Raw genomic sequence first — 14,215 nt, forward strand, 5'->3', positions numbered from 1 at the left:
ATCACAAACCTTTCCTGTTTCAACGCTGCTCAAATGCAAACTGTAGCTGCACTGTGAGGTGTGCATCAGCAGAGGGCAGTGTCAGTTAGTGCAATACAGCTGCATGTGTTTGTGCTTCTCAGTGTAACTCCAGAAAACCATTGTAATAAGACATCAGTTCACCTTTAATGAAGTGATGTATTGTGTTAGTAGCTGTAAGCGCCTTGTCTGATAAGTGATTATAGTGTGGTGTGTGCTACACTTGTGGCCGGTGTGTTTAACAACAACTTGCACTTATATAGTGCCTTCCACGCTGGGTAGCAGCTCAGAGCGTTTAGTTTAATCAGTATTAAGTGATGACTTGTGTCCATAAGAGAACAGAATTAAGCTCACTCCAGGGTGATTTCAAATTAGTTATTTCACTTTTGGATTCAAACGTTATTCGACTGCTTTGATCTTGTTACCCTGCGATCACTGAGATCTTTCACTCTGATACAGTAAACTACTCATCTATTGTCACTCCAAGGGAAAAGAGCTCAGGTACTTGATGTATCTGGGATGATTCTGTAGGCATGAATCCTCCAGGGCCACAAGGGGACGGTCACAGGGATTACTAATGTAAAGAGTGACTGAAATTCTTCCTCCAGTTAATTATAAGGTTTTTTTTAAATAATAACTTTCCCAACCTCTGTACCATATTGAATATCACTTCAGGTTTTGTGTTCTTTCTCTTTTCTACAAAGAGCGTTTGAAGGTTTTTCTAGGTATAACAAACTTTCTGTGCTGTAATTGGCCGCTGGGTTCTGAAACGGCTGCCAAACTCGTAGAGTCGGACAAAAAGGATTTTGAATCCAGTCAAATTGACTCTGTTCTGGAAAATGTGACTTAAAATGGTAGGAAAAGCATGAAAAATGTGCTGGGAGCCAGGGGAGCATCAACCCTGCTCAAGTATTCTAATCATATGGAGTCTGAAGTTGACGATTCATTACACAGTTCAAAATCACATAACACTTTTGATTCTTTTATGAGAGAGACTTGAGGAGCGTGTCATCCTAGATTTATGGTGGTTGATTGTGTTCTGAGATTTGTATTGAGACTTTCGTTAGAAATAAAAATGGGTTTCTCCTGATTTTTTTTTCACACACCTTCCCACTTAATTCCCTTCCTAATCCATCAGACATTCACCTCCCTTCAGTGAAGTGATCGTGGTCACTGCTCGAAAAATTACTGCTCCCTCAAGGTCAGTTACTACTTAGCAATAAACCTATGTACATTGTGGTTAAAACTACAGTCTGCTTTGGGGAGCCGTGTGTTGGCTGCTTCCAGCTATTCCCATTTTCATTAAGTTGAAGGGGAAGAGAAACCTCACGGGGATTGTTTTCGGTGTCGAATACTCTCCTCTCTACTGTGCAATTTGTTTAAAAACTACCTCTCCTCGTGTGAGATTAAATTGAAGCTGTCACTTTATTTCTCCTTCATGTATGGCTTCTCGTGAGCTGGTTAGTCAGTGGAGTTGCCTTTGGGATCAAGACTTTCTTTGGCAGCATTGACATTCAAGTCTGTTCTGGAGGATCTCCCTGTGGGGAACGTGAGCACTGAATGGAGTAGACACCCAGGCACTAACATCTGGGTAGATGTGAAAGACTCCTAACGTGGATGGGGTGGAGAGAAGAATTTTATCCTCATTATGTTTATTTCTCATACAGATCGAGTGATTTTTGCTGAAGCTCTTTACCTAGTGTAGTGTTTATTAATAATAATAAAAATCCTTGCATTTGATATAGCGCCTTATCAAGTCGTTGAGACGTCTCAAAGTGCTTCGCAGAATATACTGTAAAGTGAATTGTCTGCATTTTGTGGGTGAAACATTGATGTGGAAGCTGATGAAGTATTTGAACTTTTGTCACAGCTTTCACTCTGCCCACTTGTGAATCATGGTTGATTTTTGAGTTGAAGATTAATCTGTGCCCTTCCTATTGCCCCCAGGTTGCCTCCGCCGTGGAGAAATGGAAGAGCGCGATCCACGAGGCTCAGACCTTCTCTCGGATGCACGTGCTGCTGGGAATGCTGGATGCTTGTATCAAATGGGACATGTCTGCGGAGAACGCCAGGTGTAAAGTGTGCCGGAAAAAAGGTGGGGACTCACTCCATCATCAACTTGTTTCAAACTGCAAGAAGTAGAACTCTTGTCACTTCATTCTTTCCTTGTATCCTCTCTACATAAGGATCCCATTTCGCCCAGATTTTATTTCCTCATTCCACGAACCATGCTTGGCTTTGTCTTTCTCTCCACAACTTTCGTTCATGTTTTCTCTTTTCTCACTCATTTACTGACTCAAACTCAATTGTTCTCTCTCGCTGTCTCTCTCCTTGCCCTCACATGTCCTTACCTATCTGATCTGCTAACCCCCCCCCCAACTCCACCACCCGCTGCCTCCGCTCGGCTGGCTCTGGCCTCCTTTTAGTCCGTCATCCCCTCCACTCCACCATCGGTGGCTGTGCCCCGAAAGTCTGGAACTCTCTCCCTTAGTCCCTCCGCCTTACCCCCTCCCTAAAGTCCTTCCTTTTTGATTGTACTTACGGTCACCTCCCTCTTCCCCTGGCTCGATGTCAGACTCCCCTACTGTCAAGAGCTCTGGAACACTACCCTGTGTGAAGGGCACTATGTACGTGCAAGTTATTATTGTTGACTTTCCCTCCGTGTTGCCTCCCAGGTGAAGATGACACACTGATCCGATGTGATGAGTGTAACAAGGCTTTCCACTTGTTCTGCCTCAGACCGGCTCTCTATGTGATCCCTGACGGAGAATGGCTCTGTCCTGCTTGTCAACCAGCCACAGCCCGACGGGGCACTCGAGACAGGTAGCTCTCTCTCTCTCTGCCTCAACATAACCAGACAACTTCCACCCACACCTTACTGCTGTTGCTGAACTTAATCATAATGATAATAACTGACAAAGGTGAGGTATAATCGGGTTAAGTCTTACCTCCATTGCACCCGAGTCCAACTGTTAGAACATAAAGAACACAAGAATTTGCTAGAAAGAAGACCAATCTAGTTCTCCTTCCACAATCCTGGCAGTCGCTTGAGATGTCATGTCTCCAAACTATATACTGTATCCCCAGATATTATTTTCTAGCAGAAATCTACCTAATTTGTTCTTGAACCAAACAACACTTTCTACTTCCTCTGTCTGTCTCCCGAGGGAGCCTGTTCCCTATGTTTACTACTCGCTCACTTTTGTTTCCTGGCAGAAACTATGCTGAGGAGGAGGAGGATGAAGACAAAGATGAGGAGGAAGATGAAGAGGAAGAAGAGGAGGAGGACGATGATGAAGACTATGAGGAACAAGCAGTGACGGCTGGACCGAGATGTAAGTTGTGACGGTTGCTTCATGCTACAAGATAGATTGGAACCGGGGCTGTGTGTGTGAGCGCTGCCAACAGCTCTCTGGCCTGTAGCCGGTGCTCAGGCTGATTGGATCAGATTGATTTGAGAGGAACGTGCTTTTAATGCAAATTAATTTACTGTTATATTTGAAAAACTAGTTTAGGGGAGAGAAAGGGGAGAATTTACTTTTTACTCACAGAGTTATTTCTTTTACCCAGAGAATGGCCTCCTCCTGTGCTGTAGGGTTCTATGATTGACAAGGCTGTGGGAGGGGTTGAGGAGAGGTGTGCTCGGCAGCTCAGTGACTACATGTGAATGCTTTTACAGTGAGACCAAGGAAAGTTATCAAAGCAAAACCAGTCGTGCAAACTGTGGCTCCGCGGAGGGGCAGGCCCCCGGGAAAGAAAAAGTCCACTCAAACCCACGTCAGGAACACCCGGCACAAGGCATCGCCTGTCAATGAGTTGGACATCGATGAGCTGGTGAGTGGCAGTGTGCTCAGTGCCAGAGCCCAGGCCTGGCAGTGAGTGCTCTAAAACCAACAGGTGTCTGGCGACAAGTATTTGATCTTGTATTGTACTGCGATGTAATGCAATGCAGACTCGAGAAAACAGATATAGAGCCCCACAGAGACAGAGGATGCAATTTGCAGATTCTCAAGCAGACCTTATGATGTGATGGGTGTTTTATTCCAACAGAAGAATCTCTGCATGTCTTGTCTCTCCTCCCTACCTCTCCACCCACCCAGTACATTTATTTTTCAGCTGTTCACTTATTTCAAATGAGTTTCTATTTCTTCCCCGACTTTTCTTTCATTGGAGAATCTATAGACTGCTGTTTTATTAATTGACCACTGACCAATTTGTGCACAATTGGCTGCAGTGTTTCCCCCACAAAATACACAGTCAGTCTACTTTATAGTGGCCACCGGCACCTGTATAGAAATTGTTTTTTTGTTATTTGACCCCATGAGGGCAATTCCTGGGTGAACGTCTGTCAATTCAGAGTCCGTTTCTCACCCCCCCATCCCCTCACTCCATTGTCAGGGTTTGGCTATGTGAATCTCTCTCTTCCCCCCCCCCCCTCCACCCCCCAAATCTTTGGCTCTCAGAACCTCTGGATGTTCATTGAGCGCAATTAAAACAAATCCTTGCAGCCATATCTCAAGTACAAGGCCATTGTATTCCCAGGTGCAATTTGTTGAAGAGTAACAGCCAGTTGTACAGATGGAGACTCATGTTCACAGCCAATACAATCTTGGCATTGTGTTCAACATTCAGTGACATTAAGCAAACACGTTTGGATACAGAAGCTGGTTTTGTTCCGTCTTTGTTCACTTATCGAGCAGCCTCAACAGAATAACTGCAGCGTGAAAGGAATACACGGCTACCCTGCTTAGCTGGCATGAGTGAGGAATAGAAGTACTCAGGAGATGTATGCCTTTGTTCACTGTCGCTAGTCAATTGGTCTTGGATGTGGAGTCTGCAAGTGAAAATAGCTATACTGTGATCTTGATGAGAAGGGCCGATCATTTATCATCTGCTCCTCTAGAATATTTTCATTTTATTATTTACTGCTGGGTTATACCTCTCCCCCTTCTACTTCACCTTGTCCCCACTCCCCCACCTACTCACACACCCAAAGATTGTACTGCTTCGCTCAGCTAATAGGTCCTCAAATCCTGTCTGTGTGAGGGCTTTCTCTCATTCAACACCTATATATACCAGTGCATTTGGCTGCCACATTTCGCCCACAAAATATACAAGTCAATCAACTTTACAGTGTATTGTGTGAAGCGCTTTTGAGTCATCTGAATGACCTGATAAAGCGCTGTATCAAATGCAAGGATTATTATTATTATTACCTACCACCGCTGCAGCATGTCTCCGGTTTGACCAGCAGCTTGGCTCTGCCCAAATTGGACTCCTGTGGCTTTACAGATAATATATGACCTGATGTATTCTAGCACCTTGTAGCATTGAGACGTCTTTACATTTAATTGGTGTAGAGAGCGTTTGGGTAGACATTGCGGCAGCCAATTTGCTCACAGTATGTTCTCACAATCCACCTTGAAGTGAACGACCAATTCATCTGGAGGATTTTTGGCCAGGATTCACGCAGTTTTGCAAAACGACGCTTTGGAAATGTTTGAACGTCAGCGGATGCTTTCCTCCGTTTCCTTCGTTCTGAAGCAACACTATCGTCGCTGTGAAACGCTGCCAATTCTTCAGACTATTTTTAAAAACACTTTAAAAATACTGAACCGTAGCTCAAACAATCAGGGATTAAAAATAATCGTCTCTTCAGGAAACTGTTTTATTTTCCAGCTTCAAATCTGGCCTTCTTTTAAGTGAGCTTCGCTTTTATGGAAGTAAATATCCTACTTCCTGGAATGTGGAGTGTGTATCCATTGGGATCTGGCTTTGCAATGGAGTCAGAGACTAACTACGTGGCAGGGACACTGCAGATGGCTCCTGTCTGCCTTAATGTAAGAATCTGTTTTGAAAATATGCGATCAATGTGGAGGATTACAATTCTCCTCTTCCCGCCCTCTCCCATAAGCTTTGTTCCCTCCGCCCAGGGTCACCGAGTCCTCCTTTGTGAACATCTAGTGCTGGTATCTCAGCAATGCTCTCAGGCTTCCTTTATCCCCCCCCCCGCCTCCCCCCCCCCCCCCACACACACACACACACAGAATGGGTCCTACAGGAGCCCCAACGTACTACGGTTCTTCTCTCGGCAGCCACACTCCTGAACTATTGCACCCGATGGATTATTGCAAGATGATTCATAGCTTGTTAAAGGGTTTTAAATAGAATAAAAGTATCTGTAGACTGGGGGGTCCAATTAGTATCAGAATTCCAAGGCCGTGACCACAACTCGCTGGGAGTGTTTGTACTGCTGACAGTTGCTGCTGGCCCACTGGGGTGGCTGAGAGTCACCGCGCTGTGCCAGCTGTCCTGCTGTACCTCAGCCAAACAGAAGTGGGGTCATCTTTCACTGGCAACGATTATCAAGAGAGCAAATAAACAGTATGTACAGGCCTGACCTGATAATCCAACCTCATTTGTCACAGGCTGATTCAGCTGGATAAACCAGTCCAGTTTGCGTTCGAAATGGCTTGTTGCGGTTGTTAGGTAAAGGGAGGGTGTTATAATAGAAACATTTGATATCCATGTTTGATTTGATATTGGTTTTCTTCAGCGCTGCCTTCAGAGTTTGCCAATAGGCAAGGAATGACATTGTTTGTGTTGCTGAGCTGTGATTTGTGGAGTATAACACAGAGGATATAGCTTCAGTTACAGGAAGTAATAGTGGGATTGTGATACGGTCGCCCAGCACTGCTTAGAGTATAATGTGCTGAGTTGTGAACGTACCGCAGTAGTAATAATAATAATCCTTACATTCGACGTCTTCGAGACGTCTAAAAGTGCTTCACAGATAATACTGTAAAGTGTGTATTGTTAGACTACTGTGTGGGTGAAATGTGGCAGCCAATTTAAGAAGAATGCTTGAAATTTAGTAGTGTCTTTTTGTATTCAACAATAACTTGCACACCTTACAAGTAGGAAAGTATATCAAAGCGCTTCAGAGATGGGGTGGAAGCCTTTACTAGGTGGTTGGGGGGGGTGAGGTGCAAGGATCTAGCTCGATGCAAGCCGGCAAAGAGGGTATGAGACAGAGGATTTAGGGAGAGAGATTCAGAAAGGAAAAGTGGCTGAAGAAATAGGTTATATATAATAATGATGATCTTCACCCACACTGCCAACCAACCTGCTTCTGTGCTAGCTGCTGGTCTAGATGCCAGTTTTCTGTCTCCGCTCAACTCTGATCTTGTGCCCAAAGGTGCGACACGGGTCACGGCGACAGAACATGGAGCTGGCGAAATGTGAAGAGATTCTGAACAAGTTGATCCGATCTAGATACAGCTGGCCCTTCAGGTAAAAGATTGCACCTTTGTTCCACTCTGTACATGGTCATCCATGAGGCGGTACACTGCTGTGATTGGGATCTTTGCTTTCAGCAGTACTCTGTGGCTGGCCCACTCACTGTGTTACTGAGCGCAGTTTCCCACTTCCTGCTTCTAGACTTCTTGTGTTTGTATGTGTTTAAATCTGTGTCCTTGTGCTTGTATAACAGGAACATCTTGATCCTTGTCTGATGTTTTATGTATCTGATTAGCTTTTACTATCACTAAATGCTTGTCAAAGCTGTTTCCTCTTCATTGATGTCCGTCACTGTATCTTTCCTTTGGATTATTTTTAAAAAAATGAAATCTTGCCAATTTCCTCCTTCCTTTGATGTTCTACAGGCTAACTGTGGTACGTTGGCCAGGTGATCAGATTGTTGGCCAGCACACCAGGAGAAACTCCCTTCTCTTTTTGAATCGTGTCATGGGAGATCTTTAATGTCCACCTGAACAGGCAGATAGGACCTTGATTTAACATCTCATTGGGAGGACCTCTGACAATGAAACACTTCACCAGTACTGTATTGGAGTGTCAGCTTTAGACTGTGATTTCAAAGTCCACACATGGAATTAAACCCACAACCTCTGACTCGATGAAAACTATTTGCATTTATGTCGTGCCCTTCATAAAGAGTAACATCTAGGACAACTTTAGAGGGCTGAGCTGGGCTGGCCACTGAGCGATGGGGAGGAGTGGGTGGCCAAGCTTTGTTTATAGAAGTAGGATTTTAGGCTGGAGTGATACCAACAGAGCCAGGTTAGTGCTGGCGGAACCAGGCCTGGCTCCAACAGGCTGTTGTAACACAGTGTGCTCGCTCACCCAGCTTCTCAGCCCAGAAACATGAAGCTGCTTCACGGTAGCAGTAATGTCGGCCACTAATGCAGCTCCAGCTGTCCCATTCATATAGTTGTGCTCACACTATTGAACTCAGCAGCTCCTGCTCCCCTGAGCATTCTCTCCTTTCATCTCCCTGATCTCGAGGAAGCCTGTCTCCATTTGTTCCTCAAAAGTTCTTGTATGTCTCCCATGGCTGTAACCTTGGCTGTTCGTATTAATTTGTATAGGAGCAACAATTCTTGGCAAGCAAAACATTTTAAACTGCGCTGCCAGACTCATGGCCTTTGTGTAGCCTCCCTCTTATCCAACATGCTGCACCTCACTAGGGCACTGCATATGAACAAGACCAGAGAGGCTGGTGGTGCTGTTCACCTCCCTTTATAACCAGCGCTGTTCTGCCAGCTCCCAGAGCAGTCTGGTATCAAGGTGGAGTAGACTTTATTTGGGTTCCATTGCTACAATTGAGCTAATGTTGAAACCATGGTGGCAATCTCCTCTGCCCATGGATTAAGTTTAGAGGACTAATAATAGTAATTCTTGCGTTTGATAAAGCGCCTTATCACGTCTTCAAGACGTCTCAAAATACTTCACAGAGTATACTGTAAAGTGAATTGACTATATTTTGTGGGGAAAAACGTACATAACATGTAGGAGCAGGAGTAGACCATTCGGCCCTTCGAGCCTGCCCCGCCACTCAATCATGGCTGATCTTCTAATCTAACTCCAGCTAATAACCTGACACTGCCTTATCCCCATATCCCTTAATCCCTTTTGCAATAAGAAATCTATCTCTCTAAAACGTGGTAGCCAATTGCACAGAGCAGTGTCCCACAAACAGTCGTGGATTGAGTGACTTTTTTTGATTAAGAATATATTTGTCCTGTTATACTAACAGTTTGCATAGCTGTGTGTGTGTGTGTGTGTGTGTGTGTTCAGTCGTGAGCTCCTGGATATAATGCTACTCATGGTTCTTTCCCATCGAGACTTGAAGTTAATGCATTGTCTCTCCATTTCTCAGAGAGCCGGTCACGAGTGCTGAAGCCGAAGATTATCTCGAAATCATCAGCAACCCCATGGACCTGCAGACCATGCAGAGCAAGTGCACGTGGGGTGGCTACAAATCGGTGGAGGACTTTCTGGAGGACATTATGCTGGTGTTTGGCAACGCAGAACAGTACAATGAGGAGGGCAGCCAAGTCCTCGTCTGCCTGGAAAAGACAGAGCGTTGCTTCGCGAGCATGTTGCAGAAACGCCTACCCGGCTACACCTACAAACGGGGCAAGCCGCGGAGGAGAGGGACCCGCAAACGGGTGAAACTGGTGGAGATCGATCTGATGGAGGAGGATGATGATGAGGATTATTATGACAGTGACGCAGAATCAAGTGAACATTCCACCCCACCACGCAAACGCCGGAAGTGAATGGGCGCCGGGGGAGCAGAGTTTTCGGAATAATGATGGACGTAGTAATTTCCTGCAGAACGCATTTGTACTTAATGTTTACGCTGACTGATTTTAAATACTGGATCAAATGCACCTGTTCATCCTGACCCAGGTGTTTCATAGGAAGAAGAGGGTCAGAATCAAAAGCTCTTATAGATTTTTATCAGGACATATTCCTCGTGGGGCGGGAGAACTTGTGGGGCTCTGGCTGGCTGGGCTGGGAAGGGTTTTATTACCTGAGAATAGCTGTGAAAGTTGGATGACATGACTGTGGGAAGCTCTCTGTTTCTCCTCTTAGATGAGGTTTTAACTTAACATCACAACTGTACAGTCAACGTAACTTTGCTCCTATTGCATATCGTTCCTCTTTGGTATTGAAACGGCCACGCTGGATGGGCTCGTGTGTTCTCAGCCATTTTAATTAACAATTGCTGTACCTTGGGGAAGGGTTATAAGACTGACCCCAGGCCAGGTTATTTTACAGGCGAAACGCCAGGTCAAATCTACTGCATCACCAGCATCTAGTTGTGTTTGTTATTGGGTCTCTCTTTACACAGGGATATGTAAAACATGGTCCCTTTGTGTACTTCAGAGCAGTATTGCTAGAGTCGGGTATATGTCCTTCCAGCCTCAAGGAGGAGAATCTTTGTGTCTGCCCACATCCTGAGAGGAAAGTCACTGAGCAGAGCAGGCCTTTCACACGGACTGAGGTAGCCCGGTGACTGTATTTCCTGGCTCTGTGCCTAAGCAAGGCTCAACAGCAACTTGCATTGATATAGCCCCCTTCATGTCAGGTAGCGTCCCAGAGCGTTTCAGAGTGGCGGAGCCTGACACCACGGCTCCTCAATGTTGAGCTAAAACGGACAGTTTTTCGCACAGCAATGTTGGCTGCTCTGCTTGAGGTTGAATATTGAAGGCTAGTCAGGGTTGTGGAACCTGTGGCTCAGTGGTTAGAGCACTCGCCTCGCAAGAGAGAGGACCTGGGTTTGACTCCCAGCAGGGCGAAATGTTGGGCAAGTTTCCCTACTCCACACGTCTCTGTTTACCAAGCAGTAAGTAGGAACCTGGTTTTTTTAGTCAATTGGCGGAATGCTTTTCCGGAGATATTAATCCCTTCAATTTTTTTAAAAAAATAATAAATTCAATCCATGATCATTTCAATCCATGACTGTTTGTGGGACACTGCTGTGTGGAATTGGCTGGTACATTTCACCCATAAATATACATACAATCAATCCACTTTACAGTATATTCTGTGAAGCACTTTGAGACGTTTCGAAGACGTGATAAGGCGCTGTGTCAAATGCAAGGATCATCATTATTTTCTGATCAGATGCATGTGGCTGGGGACCCTTACATCTACCCTGCATTGTTTGATGTAGCAACCAGGGCAGATGGTGCCTACCTGAGCTGGACCAGTTTACCAGTCCGCTTGTTGAGTGGTCTCTTGTTTGTTTATGACCAGGGGGAAGAGGGTCTTGCCCATTACCCAGCAAAGGCTGCCAGGCCGCAAGTTGCTTCTCCCTGTTTGGCAGTGACGGGCTAGCAATGGTTTACTCACATGTGCTGTCCTTTAAAAAGTCTTTGTGAACTGCAATTGGATTTTTAAAACGAAGAAAAGAGAATTGTAAAATACTCCATATTTATGCGGAGAATTGTACAGTACATCCAATGTGTAGATCTAACCAGGCTCTTGAACTTCCTCAAGTTGTGTCAGAATACAATCGCTGCGCGACGCTAACTTGGGTTCGTTCGTCCACCTTCTTTATCCCTGTAGTTTGTGTAAATAACTCTTATTATTTGAGTATTTGATGTCTTTCAAAGTCCCTTTTCAGACCTGCGATTTTTATGGAGAGGGGGAAACGAAAAGCACTGATCTACATTTTCTTTCTCTTTATGTGGATTTCCTCCCTCCCTTCCTTTCTTTCTCTCTCGCATTTGGCGTTTTATCTCTTCCTTTCCCCCCACCCCCCTCCCAATGGCACACTGTTGTGTAGGTAAGTGCTGTAGAATAAGACTGTGGAATTTGACATTGTATATTTTTTTTTAAAGTGTCTGTGGTAGTTGTTCGGGGAGGGCGATACTTGTATTAAAACATTTTTGGAATTTTAAAAATAAAACAATAATGTTTAAAATTGTGGCATCCCTCTTGGGCCGTGTCTTCCCAAGTAGCTTATAATATAATTAATAATAATATAGCACCTTATCACGTCTCTGAGACGTCTCAAAGCGCTTCACAGAAACTTACCCAACGTTTCGAACTGCCCAGGAATCAAACCCAGGTCCTCTCGCTTGCGACGTGCGTGCCCTAACCACTGAGCTACAGGACTCCACAGCTTATCACAGTTTGGCTCCTGAATTCTACCCCAAGGTTGTTCTGTGTGGGGGGTGGGTGGGAACTTGGTGAGACTGAAACAGTCCAGTGACTGGCAGCTCCAGTGTTGGTGTTGGGAATTTTTAGAGTACGGCTGCTCCTGTTATAATGTCCTTGTTTCCTACATCCCCTGGTCTCGTCCCTACTTTTTGACTGGAGGATGTGACCCTGAGCAAACAATAAACTACAGAAAGTGAACACTCCCCTTGTATCATGCTCTTAATGAGACAGAGCAGGACCAGGAACAGTAAGTCATCTATATACTAAATTGAGCACCAGGTTTATTTATAGACCTGCTTACGACAAAGATCTCAGTGATGGCTGCCATCCAGCGAGGCTCCAAAGGCTTTGATGCCAATTGTATTACACTGCACAGGACTGAGCCTCAGTACTTCAGTGTTCCCCTTCCTCAGCTCCTTGTTCTCAGGCCACAATACTGAGTTTAATGATGGGTCCTGAAGTTCTCTCAATCGGTTACTGAGCCTGATTACTGCTCGCACTTAGAAGCCTCTTCACTTGTTGACTGATGTTTCTTTCCTATTCTGATTCATCAGGATGATGGCAAGACAGAGGATTTGCTGATGAGGAGAGACTAGGCAGATGGGTCTGTTTCACTGGAACAGAGAAGGTTGAGAGACCAGATGCATGTTTGGAAGGGTTTTTACAAGGTGAAAAGGAAGAGGCTATTAAATGTATTTTCCAATAGAAACTATTTTAATTGGTTGATAAATCAGAACCTAGAAGGTATCACTTTAAGGCGATTATTAAAGCCGAGATGGGGAGAATGTGTCACTCAGGGCAAGTTTCTGTAGTTGAAAGGGTAGTAAGTGTGTGCAGTGTTTTCTGATACTGTTCTTGTTTGTGTTGCTATTATCTGGGTGATACAGATGCTTCCTGGAGCACTGGGTCAAACACTGTGTTTGCTGAACACAGGGGCAGTGTAAGCACTTACAAAAGGGCAGAATATATCGGGACCGAAAGAACAATAAACAGGCACCTAAATTACAGCCATAACGAGCTTGTACTGGCACGAAGGCTGAAGTCAACACTTGAACACTTTTAAAAGACTGGTAGTTCAATCAATGCATGGTATGGTGATGGTGTGTGATCTCACTCGCTGTCAGCTAAGCTGAGACACCGAGGTGGCTGGTTGTCTCTGGCTAACTGGAGAAGATCAATCTGGCACTTGGCTGAAGCTTGGAACCTCCCTCATACACCTGCCACTAGTGGTTGTAGTGATTATTATAATAATCCTTGCATTTGATACAGTGCCTCATCGCGTCTTCGAGCGTCTCAAAGCGCTTCACAGGATGTACTGTAAAGTGAATTGACTGTATATTTTGTGGGCGCAACGCGGCAGCCAATTGCACACAGCAGCGTCCCACAAACAGTCAGGGATTGAGTGACCAAATTATTAGTGTTTTTTTTAAAAGGATTACCCCCGGAAAGTGATTCACCAATTGACTAAAAAGTGGGTTCTGTTTATTATGTATCTGTTAATTGCAGAACAAGGAGCTGCGGAAATCTCCTAGTATTGATATTGGGAGAAGCTGGAGATGATTCCGGGGGTGAGTGAGCTGCTTTCTGACCTGACTTTCACTCTCTTTGTCAACTGCAGTTGAGGCCTGGACTTCCCATCCGTCAGACTGTTTTATATTAAAACTTAAAACGGTGGAAGGAACATTCTTAGATGTGGTCTTAGTTTTTCCAGGTATTAAAGAGAATCTGCCACCCTCCTACCCCTACCCTCCACCCCTCCTAAACCCAACCCCCAGCTTGGGTCCAAATCCCTGACTGTCCAGCACCTTGGGACGTCCTCTCAACGTGAAAGGCGCTGTACACATGTAATGTGGTGTTTCAGCCGCCGAGTCATCTTGCCTACACCATCATGGCTCACTTCAGTCTGAACACAATAGGTTTGCATAGCTGCTGGGATAAACCCACTCCAGCCTCCACCAAGTGTAATCGCACATTGTGATAGCAATGCACCTGGAGCATTCGCTTCCTCCGATTATGGTCATAAATCTGCTATTTTCAGCTCTTGTGCAGATAGCCAACTGCCGGGATCTGACTCGGAGCCAGTGCTACTTATCACTGTAGATCGGTTTGTGTGATGTTTCTTCTTTTAACTTAGACCAACGGTCTCCTGTTTAATAAGACTTGAATTTGATATTCTGTAATGGCCAAAATATCTCAAAGCCCTTCACAGGTAATTGACAAA

The 14,215-nt window shown here is 45.0% G+C and overlaps 1 protein-coding gene across 3 annotated transcripts in view; it reads left to right on the forward strand.

Moving 5' to 3' along the window:
• baz1b (bromodomain adjacent to zinc finger domain, 1B) overlaps positions 1–11,757 on the forward strand; it is a 32,491-nt gene extending 20,734 nt beyond the window's left edge. For all 3 annotated transcript variants that reach the window (XM_042345593.1, XM_007896433.2, XM_042345594.1), the window contains 6 exons: positions 1,966–2,113; positions 2,694–2,841; positions 3,235–3,353; positions 3,698–3,852; positions 7,217–7,311; positions 9,197–11,757. In XM_042345593.1, the coding sequence (XP_042201527.1) occupies positions 1,966–2,113; positions 2,694–2,841; positions 3,235–3,353; positions 3,698–3,852; positions 7,217–7,311; positions 9,197–9,599 (1,068 nt within the window). In that variant the 3' untranslated portion in view covers positions 9,600–11,757. The remainder of the gene's footprint in view (positions 1–1,965; positions 2,114–2,693; positions 2,842–3,234; positions 3,354–3,697; positions 3,853–7,216; positions 7,312–9,196) is intronic.
• The last annotated feature ends 2,458 nt before the right edge of the window (positions 11,758–14,215 follow it).

Source organism: Callorhinchus milii, unplaced genomic scaffold (assembly GCF_018977255.1).
Source record: "Callorhinchus milii isolate IMCB2004 unplaced genomic scaffold, IMCB_Cmil_1.0 Scaffold65, whole genome shotgun sequence".
In the NCBI taxonomy this organism is placed as follows: Eukaryota; Metazoa; Chordata; class Chondrichthyes; order Chimaeriformes; family Callorhinchidae; genus Callorhinchus; species Callorhinchus milii.